The following is a 14,480-nucleotide window of genomic DNA, read 5'->3' on the forward strand; positions in this document are numbered from 1 at the left end:
TCCTCAAGTTGCATCTGCATAAATCGTACCAGGGGAGCAGGGAGATGGCCCTGACGAGACTGCGATATCAAATTCTGACTTGCCTGGGTCTCCAGGAGAGTGCTCTGAAACGCCGGCACAGACGTGACCATCTTGTACGATCTGCACGCAGTAATGCAGTCTCTGAATTACCTTACTGTTAATTAGGAATACTCGATAGCTTCCTTAATACTGGATCAGAACCACCTAGAAGACATCTAGAGAAGGAATACTTCACATTTTTCAGGATTAATGCATTTCCTTTGTCACTTCACCTTTAGTTTTTGTCATTAAGCTGTAAAATTTTACTGATCTTTGTAAGCTGAAGCCAATAAGCATAGGGAGATTTAATTTCTTTTTTTTTCTTCATGTATTTGCACAAATAATCACAAAAAGAAACCCAACCAAACACTATTGCAGCAATGTTGATTTCCACATACAGACACTCATGGATCTGCAACTTAAGTTGGCGCCTACCACTTTTTGCTGCCGTATAAACAAGCATGTTCACTTTGGCCTGCTCCCTACCTTTAGGGACACAGGTCTTTGAGGGACCTCCTGAATCAGCAGGTCCCAGGTCCCGTCATCGCGGGCACCCACATGAGACACCTAGGGCAGAGAGATCTCCTGAGCATCCACTTCGTGCACCTCAAGACAAAAAAACCTCTTGCTAACGGCTCCTAACGAACCTAAGACTACCAACAACATCACAGCAAAAGCCGAGGCTTGCGCGGTCCTTTGGGGAGGACTCGATCCCCGCTGAAGACGCACAGCTGGCAGGAGGTCTGGCACACTCAGGTGTAAATCAGCCTGGCAGAAGGTATTCCCCCAACTTTGCGTTTGTTTTATTTAACCGGATTAACCCAGCTGTTATGTTTCAGATAATAGGCTTTGAGTGGAGGGCATCTCGGTTTTCTCTGCACTCGGGTATACAGGCTATATCCCTCCCCGGCTCCTTTCCCACAGTTCCCCGCTCTCCCCCAGGAACTCCGTAACAGTATCCGCTCAACCGAAGGGAAAAAGGTTCAGCAAAGTATTTGAGCAAAAGAAATGGTTTCCCACCGCCAGTTTTAAGTAATGTCCCAGAGCAAATTCAAAGCTTGCCCATTTCAAACCCTTTCCAACAAAATCAGATGGAATCTCGTATTTTTGTGAGGTCACTTAAATAAAACCTGAGCTGTTTTAAGACATAATAAATCTACATTCTCACCATGTTTTCCTGAAAAAAGTTGACAAGTCTGACTGAAGATCAGGAATATCAAAGCTCACGCTTTATTGCACAAGCAATAATTTCCCAAGGGCCCCCAGGGTTTACAGGTATTGTTTAGATTAATCCAGAGAGCAAAAATTCAAATATATCAGGAAAATGGCAGCTCAAAAAAACCAAAAAAACAACAACAACAAAAAAAACTTTGGGACAATCAGTTCCCAGCTTCATCCTAAAATAAAACAGCAGAAGACAGACAAAAGAACTGCAAAAGAACAATTCAAATTTTGACCAAGTTATATATTAGATTTTTTTACATATATAATTTTATATATATTGTTAGATTATATATATTAGATTTTATACATATATCTATATTTTATATAGATATATATGATTGAAATAGATATATATCAATATCAAAAACTTCCATCATACAAATGTTGAACAAGGTCCTATTCTCACAAAATGAAACAAAGCAAATACCAAAAAAGCCTGAAACAATGATTTCAAGGAAACAAGAAAGTTTCTACAGTCTTCCTTAAATACAATTGGCCCCAAAAACTAACTAGCAGGCTAACTAGAGTAATAAATGTTCTAAAAGATGTAAATGAGCTGGGAAATTAAGGCTGTATCCACTTACAGAAGTTGTTGCATTTTAATTATTTAATTTATGTAGAGCAGTACAAGTCTCATTAACACAAATCCACTTGCGCAAGTATAAATATGCTTTATCAAAGTAGCTAAAACTCAGAGAAAACAAAAAAGCCCATACTAATACAGGGGATCTTTATACTTGTGAAACTGTGTTCACGCAAGGTGTCTTTCTGCCATAACTCCTCCAGCAAAGGAAAAAAGAAACTCCCTCCTAACCGAGATACGTGAAAGTAAAAAGCCGTGCCGTAGAGCAGATCTAAATTACACCGATGCTCGCTGGGATTTAAGTCATAAATCACTAAGATACTTTCAGAATTTGGGCTTTCTGATGTGTTCCAGAAGGGGTGCTGGTAGAAATGAATACATGGCACATACATGTTCACTACCAACTTTGCTAAAATAAACTGAAGACACCTAACAAGCTCCTTCCTAAAAGAGGCAAGGGAGTTCTTTTTAATCCGGCCATCTCACTTAATCTGGATTGTTTAGGAAGGCTATTCAAGACCAATATTGTCCATTAGTAATACTTAATGTTAGGGATTTCACTATCACCAGGGATAGCACATAATGTTTTTTTTAATTTTCAAGAAATTTTAGTTACTTTGATAAACATGAAACATCTCTAGTTTGACCTCAAAACTCCATACACTGACAATATCCAAATCCTTTGATTATTTATCATGCCTGGAACTGCAAATAGAGCAACTGGATTGTGAACATAATGCTCAAACCAAGGTTAAAAAAAACAAAGCCAAAATCCTAGGAATCAAATCAGAATAATTATAGACTCATCTACATGTACTTTTTTAGATGTAAAATTAAAAGATTGTACAAAACAGTCAGAAAAATGATTCCTTCTGGACTCCACTCAGTTCGAAATCAAGTTGAAGGTTTCTCAAGCCTTCAAATGTCTCTATAACAAACCAAGGACGGCATACATTAGCATTGTAATCATTACTTATACAACTTAATTAGATACCACATAATAGGAAAAGCCCATTAAATAATTAAATGTAATGAAACTAAATAAACAAACAATACGTTCTCACTGTCTAAGTCACCACAAGGCAAAAAGCCGTAATCAAAGAGGTATTAGCAACCACCTGAAAATATTTGTGTTTAAATAGATAATTATCTATTCTGGGATCATAATGGCTCTGAACCTGGGTGAGTGTTTTGCAACACATTCTGTCTAAGCACAACCTTCTTGTTCATTTGCCTCAATAAATGCCAAAACGCATGTTTGCGCATCAAATTTTAAGTTAACGGCTGGTCTCTTTTGGGGGAGAAGTGCAGTTTTCTTTCCAAAGGAGAATTTTGATTTGGGCTTGTCCCAAGCTCACGCAACGGGAATCTTGCCGAGGAGTTTGGTGAGCTTTGGGCCAGACGGCCGGAGTGCCCCTTACAACCCAACTTACAACCCAACTGCCCAATTTGGGCTTCGCGACGCGCTGGAGAAAGTCTCCAATGCTCCTTCCGCCCCCCCATCCCGCTCTACGGGACGATTTCGTTCGGCGCCAATTCAGCTGCACATGTTTAAATATTTAACGTCTGGTCACAGCCAAAAGAAAGAAATATTTTCCTTTTGGTCACCAATGTTTTCCAGATCTCTTCGCTTAACAAAAAAAGGATGTCGTTAACTACGCAGGCTGCACAACTGCAACATCTTCTATCCTTCAGCTTCAAATAAATCATATGGGCATATCAGACTTCTCTGACCTCATCCAAGACGAAAGGACTATTAACTCTTCAGCCCACAAAAACACCGAAAAAAATTGACTCCTGACTCCAGAAAAAGCCACGCTGCTGAACAGAAGTTTAGCTCAAGTAACTAATTACTTGTAACTGTTTCAAACGCCCCAAGTCCAGCTATTATTGTAGCAGTCAGGCAAATTTCTCTGCTTTAGACTAACTTTCCTCTCTGCCAGCCCGCAGAGGGGGCAAGCACTCACTCCCGTCCTGATCTACTGCAAAGAGACGAAGGAAACCCGGGCAGCAGGTTACATGCTGTAGCACTTCTTCAATCTTCTTAGTCTCAAAGTGTTTTTTTTTCTAATAGATTTGCATTATATATTTTTAAAATTCTCTCATATTTAGTTATCTGTTTGTGCCTTACTTCATTTCTTAGACAATGACAGAATTTCCTCTCTTTCATAATAATAAAAAAATCCCATTACCTAATGCATCTAGGGCTTTAATCCTAACTACAGACTAGGAAGGCTTAGAGTTTGGGCATGTGGACTTGTTGCAGACTTTTCTTTTATGGTTTTAACCCCACCAGCAAGCATCGCTCCCTATTTCCCTTCTCCGTATGACTCCACAACGCGCATCCCATCGGAAGCAGCAATCCGCAACCCAGCCCGACACAGGGACAGGTCAGAGCCTGGCCTTCAAACACACACACGAGGGCAAACTCGCTAAAGTCCCCAAACGCAAAGAGAAACAGCGCCTTAACTGAATGCTGCCCGGGAGAGTCGGGCCAGCACCACTCCGAATCATCTGCTGAATCACTTCAGGGTTATTAATGATTATTTAACGAATATATCTCAGTCTTGCAAAACCAGTGTTTTCCGCACATGACACAGAGCCACAGAGCTAAAAACAGTTCTGTTCCTCCCCGGCACGGGGACGGCGAGCCCTCAGCAGCTCCCGGGCAGCACCCCACCCACCGCAAACACCACCGAGCGCTGAGGGTGACAGTCCCACCGTGTTAAGTCGAGTCAGTCATATACGCTTCTGGAAGGGGGTAAATACTCAGTTAACGCTCCTTGGGGGGACTTAAAGGAGCTTTATTTTCTAATATTCCCTCTTTAATGTACAGCATACCACTCCGACCAGAAGGAGGTAAAAAAAAAATCTCTCCCCTCCTCCCGGTGCATTGAGGTCCACAAACATTTTGCCACCGGTACGTGCAGAACGGGGCGTTCTGCGGCTCCCCGCGAGCTGCAAAACACCAAAACCAGGCGGGACGTCCGTGCCTGGTCTGGCCGCGCACAGAACGTCGCCCTCCGTACGGTAGCGAGAGATCGGCCCGGAAAAATGCCCCTGTCAGCAGTATCTTGATTAACAGCGAGGCCTCCCTGCGCAACAACATGTCAGCGATTAGGCGGGGAAGGCAACGAAAGCCACGCGCAAATCGATAGGAAGAAATTAATTTTGAGTAAGGATCACACTACGTGTATCATTTCTTTCCAAAAGCAGGTCATTCTGGGTCGCAGTTGTGATCCGGCCTCTTAATCACTTCTGAATCTCCAATTAGTAACGTTTGCAAAGCAAATAGTGAGGCTGGAGTAAGAGCCATGCTTTGACCAAGGAATTACTCTAATGGTCTCTCACGTACCCTACATTACATTTCATATTAGTGTGGCTCTACTAACACCAGAAAAGTTCCTTCTTATTTATACTCAGCTAAACATTAAAAAAAAAAATGGAGCAAAAACGTAGCCCTTGGATTTTTAAACACCACTTAATACAAACACCAAATCAACTGTTCGCAGCAAGAGGAAAAATGGCATTTTGTGATGCCGAAATATGCATTATTTTACCAAGAATTAGTCCTTTGAAAGTCTTCCTTTGAACAGTTCAGATTCTTTGAAGATCGTATTTTTAACTTTCGGTTTCACTAGTAGATCCTCCGAAGACCTTAAGTGTCACCGCTGGAATTGCAGCAGTGTAGGCAGAACATAAATCTGGAGAACTATCTATTTCACCAGAAAAGTAGATTTCCTAAAACCCCCTAGAACGCATTATAAGAATTCTATATTTACTTTTAACGTGCATTTCTAAAAGCCCACATGAGACTGATCTGCTTGAGAAACGTAACAGCACCCACGGCCAAGACCCCGCTGCTCGGTCTGGCGGATTACAGTCGGCGGGATTTGTACAGGACGGGGTCCCGTTCCCACAGATCTGCTTGTGGTGTCCGTAACACCTACCGAAGCGTTTCCCACCTTCCCTGTTAGGCTAACATGGTCCAGAAGCGCGAATCTGGGGGAGAACTGCCTCGCACGAGTAGTTTTCCTGGGACGACCAAGAGTATTTACTTTTTCCCACTCCCACCGGTAGCAGCGGGGAAACCACTGGTGGTTTCGAGGGGCACAAGGGCAAGGTAGCGCACATCGCCTGCTCCTGCTAACTCGCTATCGCTTGCAGAGGGGATTTAGTCGGGCACATCCCGAGGAGGACTACGGCGAAGCCCAGCCCCGCGCAAGGCGACCGGCGGCTCGGCTGCGGGCTGGAGGATTTTCCAAGCGCCGCCGCGCCGCGAAGCGCAGGGAGCCGGGGCGAGGGCAGCCCCTTGGGCTGAGGGCTCCGGGGGTCCCCGCAGCTCCGACAGCACCCCGGGCTTACCGGCGCAGGAGTGCAGCGGCTTGGGCCGCACCAGCAGGGCCGGGCAGACGGAGCAGAGGGAAAGTTTCTCGAAGTAGTCGCAGGTCTCCTTGGAGAGGATCTCGTCGATCATGAAGGTCTTGTAGCGCCGCCTGCCTGCCTTGGCGCGGCCGGGCGCGGCGAGCCGCGGCTGCGGCTGGCAGTGCATGGCGGAGCCGCCCGCCCGCCGGCCCCGGGGCTGCGCGGGGCTGCGCGGGGCTGCGAGCGCCGCGGGCTGCGGCAGCGCATGGGCGCCCGGGCCGCGCCGCCGAGCTCCGTGCGCGTCCCCCGCCGCCGCCGCCTCCCGCTGCCGCTGCCGCTGCCGCTGCCCAGCCCGCGCGCGGCGGAGCAGGGCGCAGCGCGGCGCCGCTATATAGCCGCGCCGATAAGCATCTCCGCCGGCCTTTTGGGGCCGCTCCGGCTGTCAATCAGCGGCGCCCCGGCCGCCCCGCCGCTACCCTGCGCCGCGCGGGGAGGATCCCGCCGCTCCTCTCCTCTCCTCTCCCCTCCCTGCTCGCTATTTTAAGAGCCCGGGGTGTGTGCGGCGGCGGCGGCTTCTTTTTTTTTCCTTTTTTTTTTTTTTTTTTTTTTTTTGGTGCGTGTGGTGGTTTTCTTTTTTGTGGATTTTTTTTTTTTTTTTGCTTTTCTTTTTTGTGGATTTTTTTTTTTTTTTGCTTCTTCGCTACGAAAACTGGAAAGCGCCCAGCTTGGGGTTGGGTTATTTTTTTTTCTCTTTCTTCCCCTCTCCCTGGCAATTAGTTGGAGAAGTTAAAAGTGCGGCGGCGGCAGCGCGGGCCCGGAGCGGCATCAACCGCCCTGCCCGGCCTCCCAGCGCTGCAGCGGGCCGGGGGGACTCGCGGCTCCCCGGCGCCTCAGGCCGTCCCGAAGCTGCTGTCGGGGCTCGGGGCCGCCTCGTCCGCAGCCCGCGGCCGCTCCGCCGCTTCCCCGCTCAGCCCGCGGCCCGGGCTGAGCCGCAGCTCGGCGATGGTTTCCCGGAGCGCTGCCGGCTCGCCCTGAGCTGCGGCTGCAGACTTCAAACGCGGAAAGAGAGGCTCGCTACGGAGATGCGCCTCTGCTCCCCCATTTCCCCCCCCAAAAAATTATTCGTAGGCATCGCCCATGGATTTCAATATCTCCCGCAAAATTTTGTCGGCCGCCCTTTTCGTGTTTCGATCCCCATGGCAGTAAAATCGCCTATAGATACTAGAAAATTGAGGCTGTTTCTGTGGAGGGAAACCACCACCTCGCACTCTTCTATACCAATCATTTAGCCTTTTTGTTTTCCTGTTAACCTCTATTTTTCAAAACCCTCCTATTATAAATAAATCTATAAGCTATCTTCAATCGCTGTTTAAGCACTATTTCTTTTTCGATTACAAGTATCATTTGGTTGTAAACTTTACTGATATATTTGTCCGTTTGCAGAGCCTCAGAACACAAAAGGTCGTTGCAGTCTGGCTGAAGACGGTCCAAACGGGAAGAGGGACACAAGGAAACACAACACTTCTGATATAGCCTTTGCAATTTTCTTAAAAAGCTCGTTATGTGGTTTTACCAAACGTGTGGCAGCAAATTACATTAAAGAGGAAAAAAACAAAACGTGTTGCTCACTAAAAACCATTAGAAGGGCACACTCATCTAAAATATATTGTATTTGTTTGGAAACTTTTTTCTTTTTACTTTAATAAACTAAGGTGATTTTACAAACAGGAATTTAATTAGAATGATAATAACTAAGGAGTTCAAGGAGTTTTTGCCCCAATCATGTAACTATTTTTTAACTACTTAAGCTATTACTTCAAATCCTAAACAAACTACAAATATTTAAGGAGATTTCCTGACTTCATTACTCTAGTATAGCTTTAGGAATACTCACCTGTTAATTCAAGCATAAAACAGATTTTAGGAACGCACTTTCTTTGCCTCTTTTTCAGACATACAGTTCTTTTTTTGAGGACATAAAATAATTACCCATAAGCCAAACGTTAACTTAAGCAATCACTGCTTGCTGCTAATTATTGCAAAGCTTATTTCTGAACTGATGTCCCCAGCAAGCTCCTGACCGAAACCCTGCGAGAGCAGAAAGCACCGCAGGCGAGGACCTGGCGTTTTGCTGCACTGCGTTTGCTCCGGGTCTGCGGGCAGTAGCTGCCGCCTCCCTACCCCCACCCCAAATTCACTTTGCAGTTTCTGGCCCCACAAAAACCCGACGAGACCCAGCGGAGGAACGTCTCCTAAATGGAGAGCACGGCACAAATGCCGGGAATCAGCCTTCCTCCAGCCCGACCCGCACGTCGAGACGGGGAGAGACCGCCAGCTCACCCCAACCGCTTACGCACAACCGACCGAAAGACCAGAGCCCCTGCTCGTCCCTGAAAATTCACTTCTTTGTCCCACCAGAAAGGCTGGATACCCCGAGACGTGGGACTGGCACCTCCGTGCTCTAGAAACAGCGATGCCCTCACCAGAGCCCGGGGAGACAAGCCAGCAGGTGGGATTAGGGCACCCCGACACGTCTCAAGGAACTTTTTTATTAATTGGAATTTTTCCCCCCCCCCCTCAAGTGGCCGGGGCTATACCATGGTTTCTGGTCTATGAAACACACACTGGCTGTCAATCAAAAAGGGGCTGCTTTGGTCAGGAATAATCAGGGGTTTTGTTTCCAACATTAATGAAGTGGCTGGAATAGCAAACATCTGCCAAGGAGCCTCAAACCCCGAGCAGCTGCCGGAGCCCCCAGGACTCTTCCCATGGAGGACAGCCTCGCTTCTCCCTGCGGTTTCCCTAGCGGGTACGAAATGGGGCCGTCTCGGAGGGCAGAAAGCGGAAGGCACGTTCGGAGCAGTTCGGCAGGCCGCAGAGGCTCGATGCCGTCTGCGTGCACGGGCCCCGCACCTGCGCTCCGCAGACAGCAGCACGCCACGGCATTTCTGCACCCGCCCTTTCCAGGAGGGAAGGGGGGGTTAAACCAAGGGGCACAATCCTGCCGCTCACCGAGCAAAGCGCGGATTTTGTTTGTGGAAAGCCAGGATCGGAATCGGGGCGGAAACTAGCACCGCGCTCGGCTTGTCAGTCAGCAGCAGGTTGTCAGTGATTGCGAGCAGGAGTTCAGCCCTCCGTCGGAGGGAGGGAAGCGGATCCTGCAGCAGGGCAACCGCATCCAGGCGCTTGGAGAAGCCGTCAGAAAAGACACAGCAGGATACGGCCTTCCAAACTAGGGTTTCCGGAGACAAATTTTAATCCCAGCCCTGGTACTACCAGGCAAAACTTTGCATGCAGTCCTGAACCCCCGCCGAAGGGACTTGTTTTGTCCCAGCACAAACAGTGTCATAAGGGGGTGATTAAGGGCCCAGGAATTAAGCCACCGCACTATCACTGGATGTTCTTATTTAGGTAGGACCTAAATATCTGGCTGCACTCTGGGCAGGGTTATTTGGCTGTGATTTCTTCCTGCATTTGTACAGCACCTAGCACACCGGGATCGGCAGCGTAAGGGGAGGAATTCTGCCTGGAGGATTTTCAGCTCACCACAGGATTCACATTCAAAGAATTTAAAATGCAACCCCCCTCCTTTAAAAAAAAATTTAAAAATCTGCCCATTCTGTCAAAAAAGTGCCTAAGCCTTAAAGTATGTTGGTTCTTGTTCTGAACTCCTTATTCCTGATCCAAAGGGCAGACATAACTTTCTCAAGCCCCTGATGTTGCCACATTTCATCACTGGAAAACTCTTCTCAAATTAAATCCAACACCCTTTGAAAATACAGATACACAGACATAACCAATCCTGTTAAATACCAGCAGTCTGATCTTAAGCATATGCCTTTTTCAGCATGACATTGGGCTTGATACCTGATGCAAAATGGAAAAAAAAAACAAAATCCATGTGTAGCTAGAAAGAGGCAGTCAAGTTTTGCTCAAGGGAGCAAGTGCATCTAGAGGCTACGTCCTCTCAGCTTTAAGGGTCTCAGTGCATGAAAACCTGAGTAAAAGATCTCAACATTATCTCACACAAGTAAAGAGGGTTTCTACTATCTGCCCAATGCTAGAGCAAATGGCCAGTGCCCAGGAGGCTCTTTTTAAAATGAGGAGGGTGTAAAATCTCCCCACGCATGCACACGATTAGGTAAACCCAATGAGTCCCTCAGTCCTCTGCATTCTCCTGAAAGAAATGCAGAGGGAGACAGTCAGAGACACCTCTGAGCAGGATCTCTCCTCCACCTCCTGGAAGGAGCCTGTAAAAGCAGGATCCTGCCACAGGATGGAAGAGAAATGGAATTATTTGTTGACTCTGAACTTTACCTTGGCCCCTTTGTAGATGGCAAGATGATACCGCTGGGCACTGAAGTGCACTATGTAATAGAAATTGCAGAGCAGAGAGGTAATTGCATATGCTCACATGCTCCATTGGCTTCGGAAAGGCTGTTGCTTTCCTTTATAAGGAAATTTCACTCCTGGCCTAAGTGATTGCAGAATGGGATTGCTCCAAGTCCAGCTGTTTCACTGGATTATTTTCTCCCCCCAGCTCCCAAGCTATGCAGCTCATCTTGAACCCCCACAATTACATTACTTCTCCTGTCCCCCTGAAGTCTGTCTGCAACCTGAGTGTCAACAGATCTCACTCTGAGCCAGACTGATGCTCCTTCTCCTCCACCCCACTGTGAAGCTGCAAGGTTTGTGTGGTCCACACCAGCCTGGCTTCACTAGCAGGTTGAGTTGCTGAAGGCAAGGAAGCTGGAGATGGAGGGCCACAGGACAGCACCCGTTTATGGCAGAAATGCTACAAAGCGCCCCTTGACATGGTCAGTATAAACTGAGGCTTCACTTACTTTCTTCACTAAAATTAGTGAGAGCTGAAGCATTCATCAGGACTACTTCGCTTCATTTCTTGCACTGCTACAGGCCCCAAGTTTAATCTTCTTTGCTCAGAGCCAATTTAATCATCTAGGAATCAAGCATAATAGTACTTACCTCACATGAGATAAGTTACAATGCTCTGCTTTAAAGCACTAATAAAGGTGACATATATATATTTAAATCAGTGCCAGTAACTGGCTCAGAATGCACAAGCTGGAAAGAATTCATCACATACAGATTTTCAAGTGCCTTACAAAACTGGACATGGTCCCTGCTCTACATGCGGGGAAACAGCAGCAGGAACTCCCTCCGTTAACCCTCAAGATGGGAGACAGACCTTCTCCCTCAACACCATGCACTCTCCAGGTGGAGAGCACAATCCAAACCCCAGTATTTTCCTCCTGCAATCTCATTTTTCCTACAACAGCCTGAGGGCTGCAAGACAGAGCCTGTCACTCTTTTCCCTGATTACCTCTTAGCAGGGACACACAACACCTGAACAGCTTCTCTTTCCCTGGGCCCTGCTGCTGCCAAGATCAAACCAGGTTTTGCCAGTGGTAGTGGCGGTGGAGGTGGCAGGAGTGGTTTCCATGAGCTCACCGGGGGCGTTGCCTTGCCACTATTCAGGGCAGCAAAGAACATACTCAACTGGATAGAATAAATCATTATGAATCCTCAGACAGACTCACTGGCAGAACTGAAGGCATTTACAGAGATGTTTATGGGGTGGCTCTCGTTTTCTGGGTGTTGTATAGATACCACGTACACCCGAGTTTATGCCAAGGAACATATGCCGTCTTTCAGCAAGTGGGGATTTGTTTTTTCTTGCTATAGCTAAGAGCCTAGAATCCAACTTGTAAACTTGGGCTAAGGAGTTTGGGAGCGGCAACCAGGAATGCAAAGCAGCACTGTCATCCTGAGCAATAAAACACCGATGGGACTCCCTGTGGGGCAGTTTTAGGACAAACCCGCTGCTAAGGAAGCAAAAAAGTACTGGAGAACATCAAAGAAGGCAACTGTTCCTGCTACTGTCCCAAGCACAGCATTTGAGGGTCTGGTTTGGGCAAGAGATAGGCCCAGTCCCTAGTATTCATCCCAGATATCAACAGGATAATTAGTGGTTTCCCTATGCGTTCATTCCTACTGGGAATCCAACCTGCATATTCTTTTCCTCATTGTCCTACCCAAGTCATTGTCCTCTCCAGGATTCCAGTGAAAACTGAGGGACCTATATTAATATGGCCAAGGCAATGAAAATCTCATTTAAAAATCACTTTTCTAGAGGGTTCGGGGCCAACAGTTAGGGGAAGCATCCGATCTCATGACAGTGTCGGCATTTGGGACTGGAACATCTTAAAAAAGCTCCCCTGATTTTTTGGCATGGAAGGCATCCCAAATCTAACACCGCTTCACTCTAAGCCATACTCCAGCCTAATTTGGATGGGGATCCACATCTGAATTCAGACTGCTTCATCCAGCTCTGCCTAAGGCCAATTATTTTTTGCGCAAGGCTTGCTAGAACTCTGCCAAGCTGGACGGTAGCATGTTAAAAAAAGAAAAACCAAGATATTTCAACTCCCTCTACAATAGGGATTAGGATGTTTTGGTGTTCTGTGACAGATGCTTAATCCATTATTCACAAGGATTATATCTGTTTGTTTTCTTTTTCATTTTCTCCTACAAGACGATTTACCTGAAAGCAGAGAAGAAAAGATCCCAATCCAATAGACCAGAAGTATGTCTCCAGTCTCCATAGAGACACCAGAAAAACACTATGATCATGTGGGTTGTACACAAGGAGCCTATTCATAGTGTAATGGGTGGTGTTCCAGGATGTTAAGTAATTTTGACAATCTGCCACTATCTCAGCCTGCAAGAAGCCCAGAGGGAGTTATTGATGCCACCAAGTGCTGATCTTTATAACCGGTTTCTAAGACAGGCTTCTTCGTTCTGGGCTCTGCAGGACCCCAAATCCAAACCTGCCGATGGATCTCAGCACAGCCATGCCAAGGAAATTGAGTTTGCCGTTCCCAGAGAAAGCCCGGGTGCTGCATGCCCTGCACACACAGCACAGACTTCTCCTCCTGGGCAGCTGCGCACAGACAGGAACCGCCTGCAAGGAGCCCGGCTATCGCAGTGGCACAAAAGCCCAGGCCTCGCTCTTCGCTTACCCAGACGCCTTGCTGCTGCAATCCACTGACAGACTTGATCACATCTCATCTATATGAGGGCAAAGGAGGAGAGACAGGGACTCTGGGATAAATAGCAGTGCACACCAGAATTTACTGTACCACTGCTAGGTCCTTAGGGTTTGTAGGTAAGGCTAGCACTTTTGTTGCCTAATGCTAAGGGAAGGGCAGAGGTTTCCAATAGGAAGAACTTGATTGTATCTAAAAATACTCATTTCTTGTGAACAACAAAAAAGAGCAAAACCTCAGTTAAAGTGAAAACGCCTTTCAGAGGTCTTGGCCAAACTTACAGTGCAGCACTTCTCCTCCTGAGGTAGCCTGCTGCCAGTCAAAGGGCTTGCTGTACGCGTGGAAGCCAGCCACGGCAGGGGCTGGTGCCTCAGACACAGAGGAGAGCCTCCTGCCTGGTAACAGTCCCTGACCCAGCTATCTACGATTTCCAGTGTCCTTTTTAGACCAGCCAGGAAGTCTGCTGAAGGTCCCTACCTGGGGAACAGCTCAGGCATCAGTTTCATGGCCAGAGCTGAAGGACGATGCCATTCCCAGTGAGATGTGTCGTCCAAGTTGCAGCAGTTGGGTATTTTAACACACCAGCTAGGAACTAGCACTCAGCTCCAAGGGTTCAGGAGCACTGTAGTGGGGTAACTCAGACCAGACAGTTGGGCTACCCACAGTACACTCAAATTCATCTGCCCCAGCTTAATCACAACTTCCTATAATACTGAATCCTTCAGAGTGGCCTCAGACTAAGTGACTTGGCCCTGAAGAATGACCTGTTTGCACCAATGCAGATCTGGAAGAAACAGATCTGTCACACACAGGATTGCTTAACGACAGCCGAGGCACCCGCAGCAGTCTGCAATCAGTCAGGTTCTACCACCACTCACCTCCACAGCAACTGGCTCTGCCTCATTTCCCTTCTGTTTGCTGCAACATGCTTCCAGATAGAGCTTTCTGTATTATCCTGCTCTGTGTGGGGACAAGCCCTGTCCCCAGCCTAGGGTTCAGGCAAAACAAGCTCATATCCATGAGGAACAGTGAGAAATCAGACATAACTCAGTTGCCATTCAGCATAATTAGAACATTAAAATGCTCATAGCTGTTAAGACCCTGGTGCCATTGGGTAAGCCACAGAGCTTTTACTGTGTTATCAGTGTAAGTGGGGGAGCAACACATCAAACAACTGC

The 14,480-nt window shown here is 47.1% G+C and overlaps 1 protein-coding gene across 1 annotated transcript in view; it reads right to left on the reverse strand.

Annotated features, from left to right (window-relative positions):
- Positions 1-6,726, reverse strand: part of BARX2 (BARX homeobox 2) — a 36,685-nt gene extending 29,959 nt beyond the window's left edge. The window contains exon 1 of the mRNA XM_026097242.2: positions 6,233-6,726. Within this exon, the coding sequence (XP_025953027.1) occupies positions 6,233-6,419 (187 nt within the window). The 5' untranslated portion in view covers positions 6,420-6,726. The remainder of the gene's footprint in view (positions 1-6,232) is intronic.
- Positions 6,727-14,480: the final 7,754 nt, after the last annotated feature.

Source organism: Dromaius novaehollandiae, chromosome 21, assembly GCF_036370855.1.
Source record: "Dromaius novaehollandiae isolate bDroNov1 chromosome 21, bDroNov1.hap1, whole genome shotgun sequence".
Classification (NCBI taxonomy): domain Eukaryota; kingdom Metazoa; phylum Chordata; class Aves; order Casuariiformes; family Dromaiidae; genus Dromaius; species Dromaius novaehollandiae.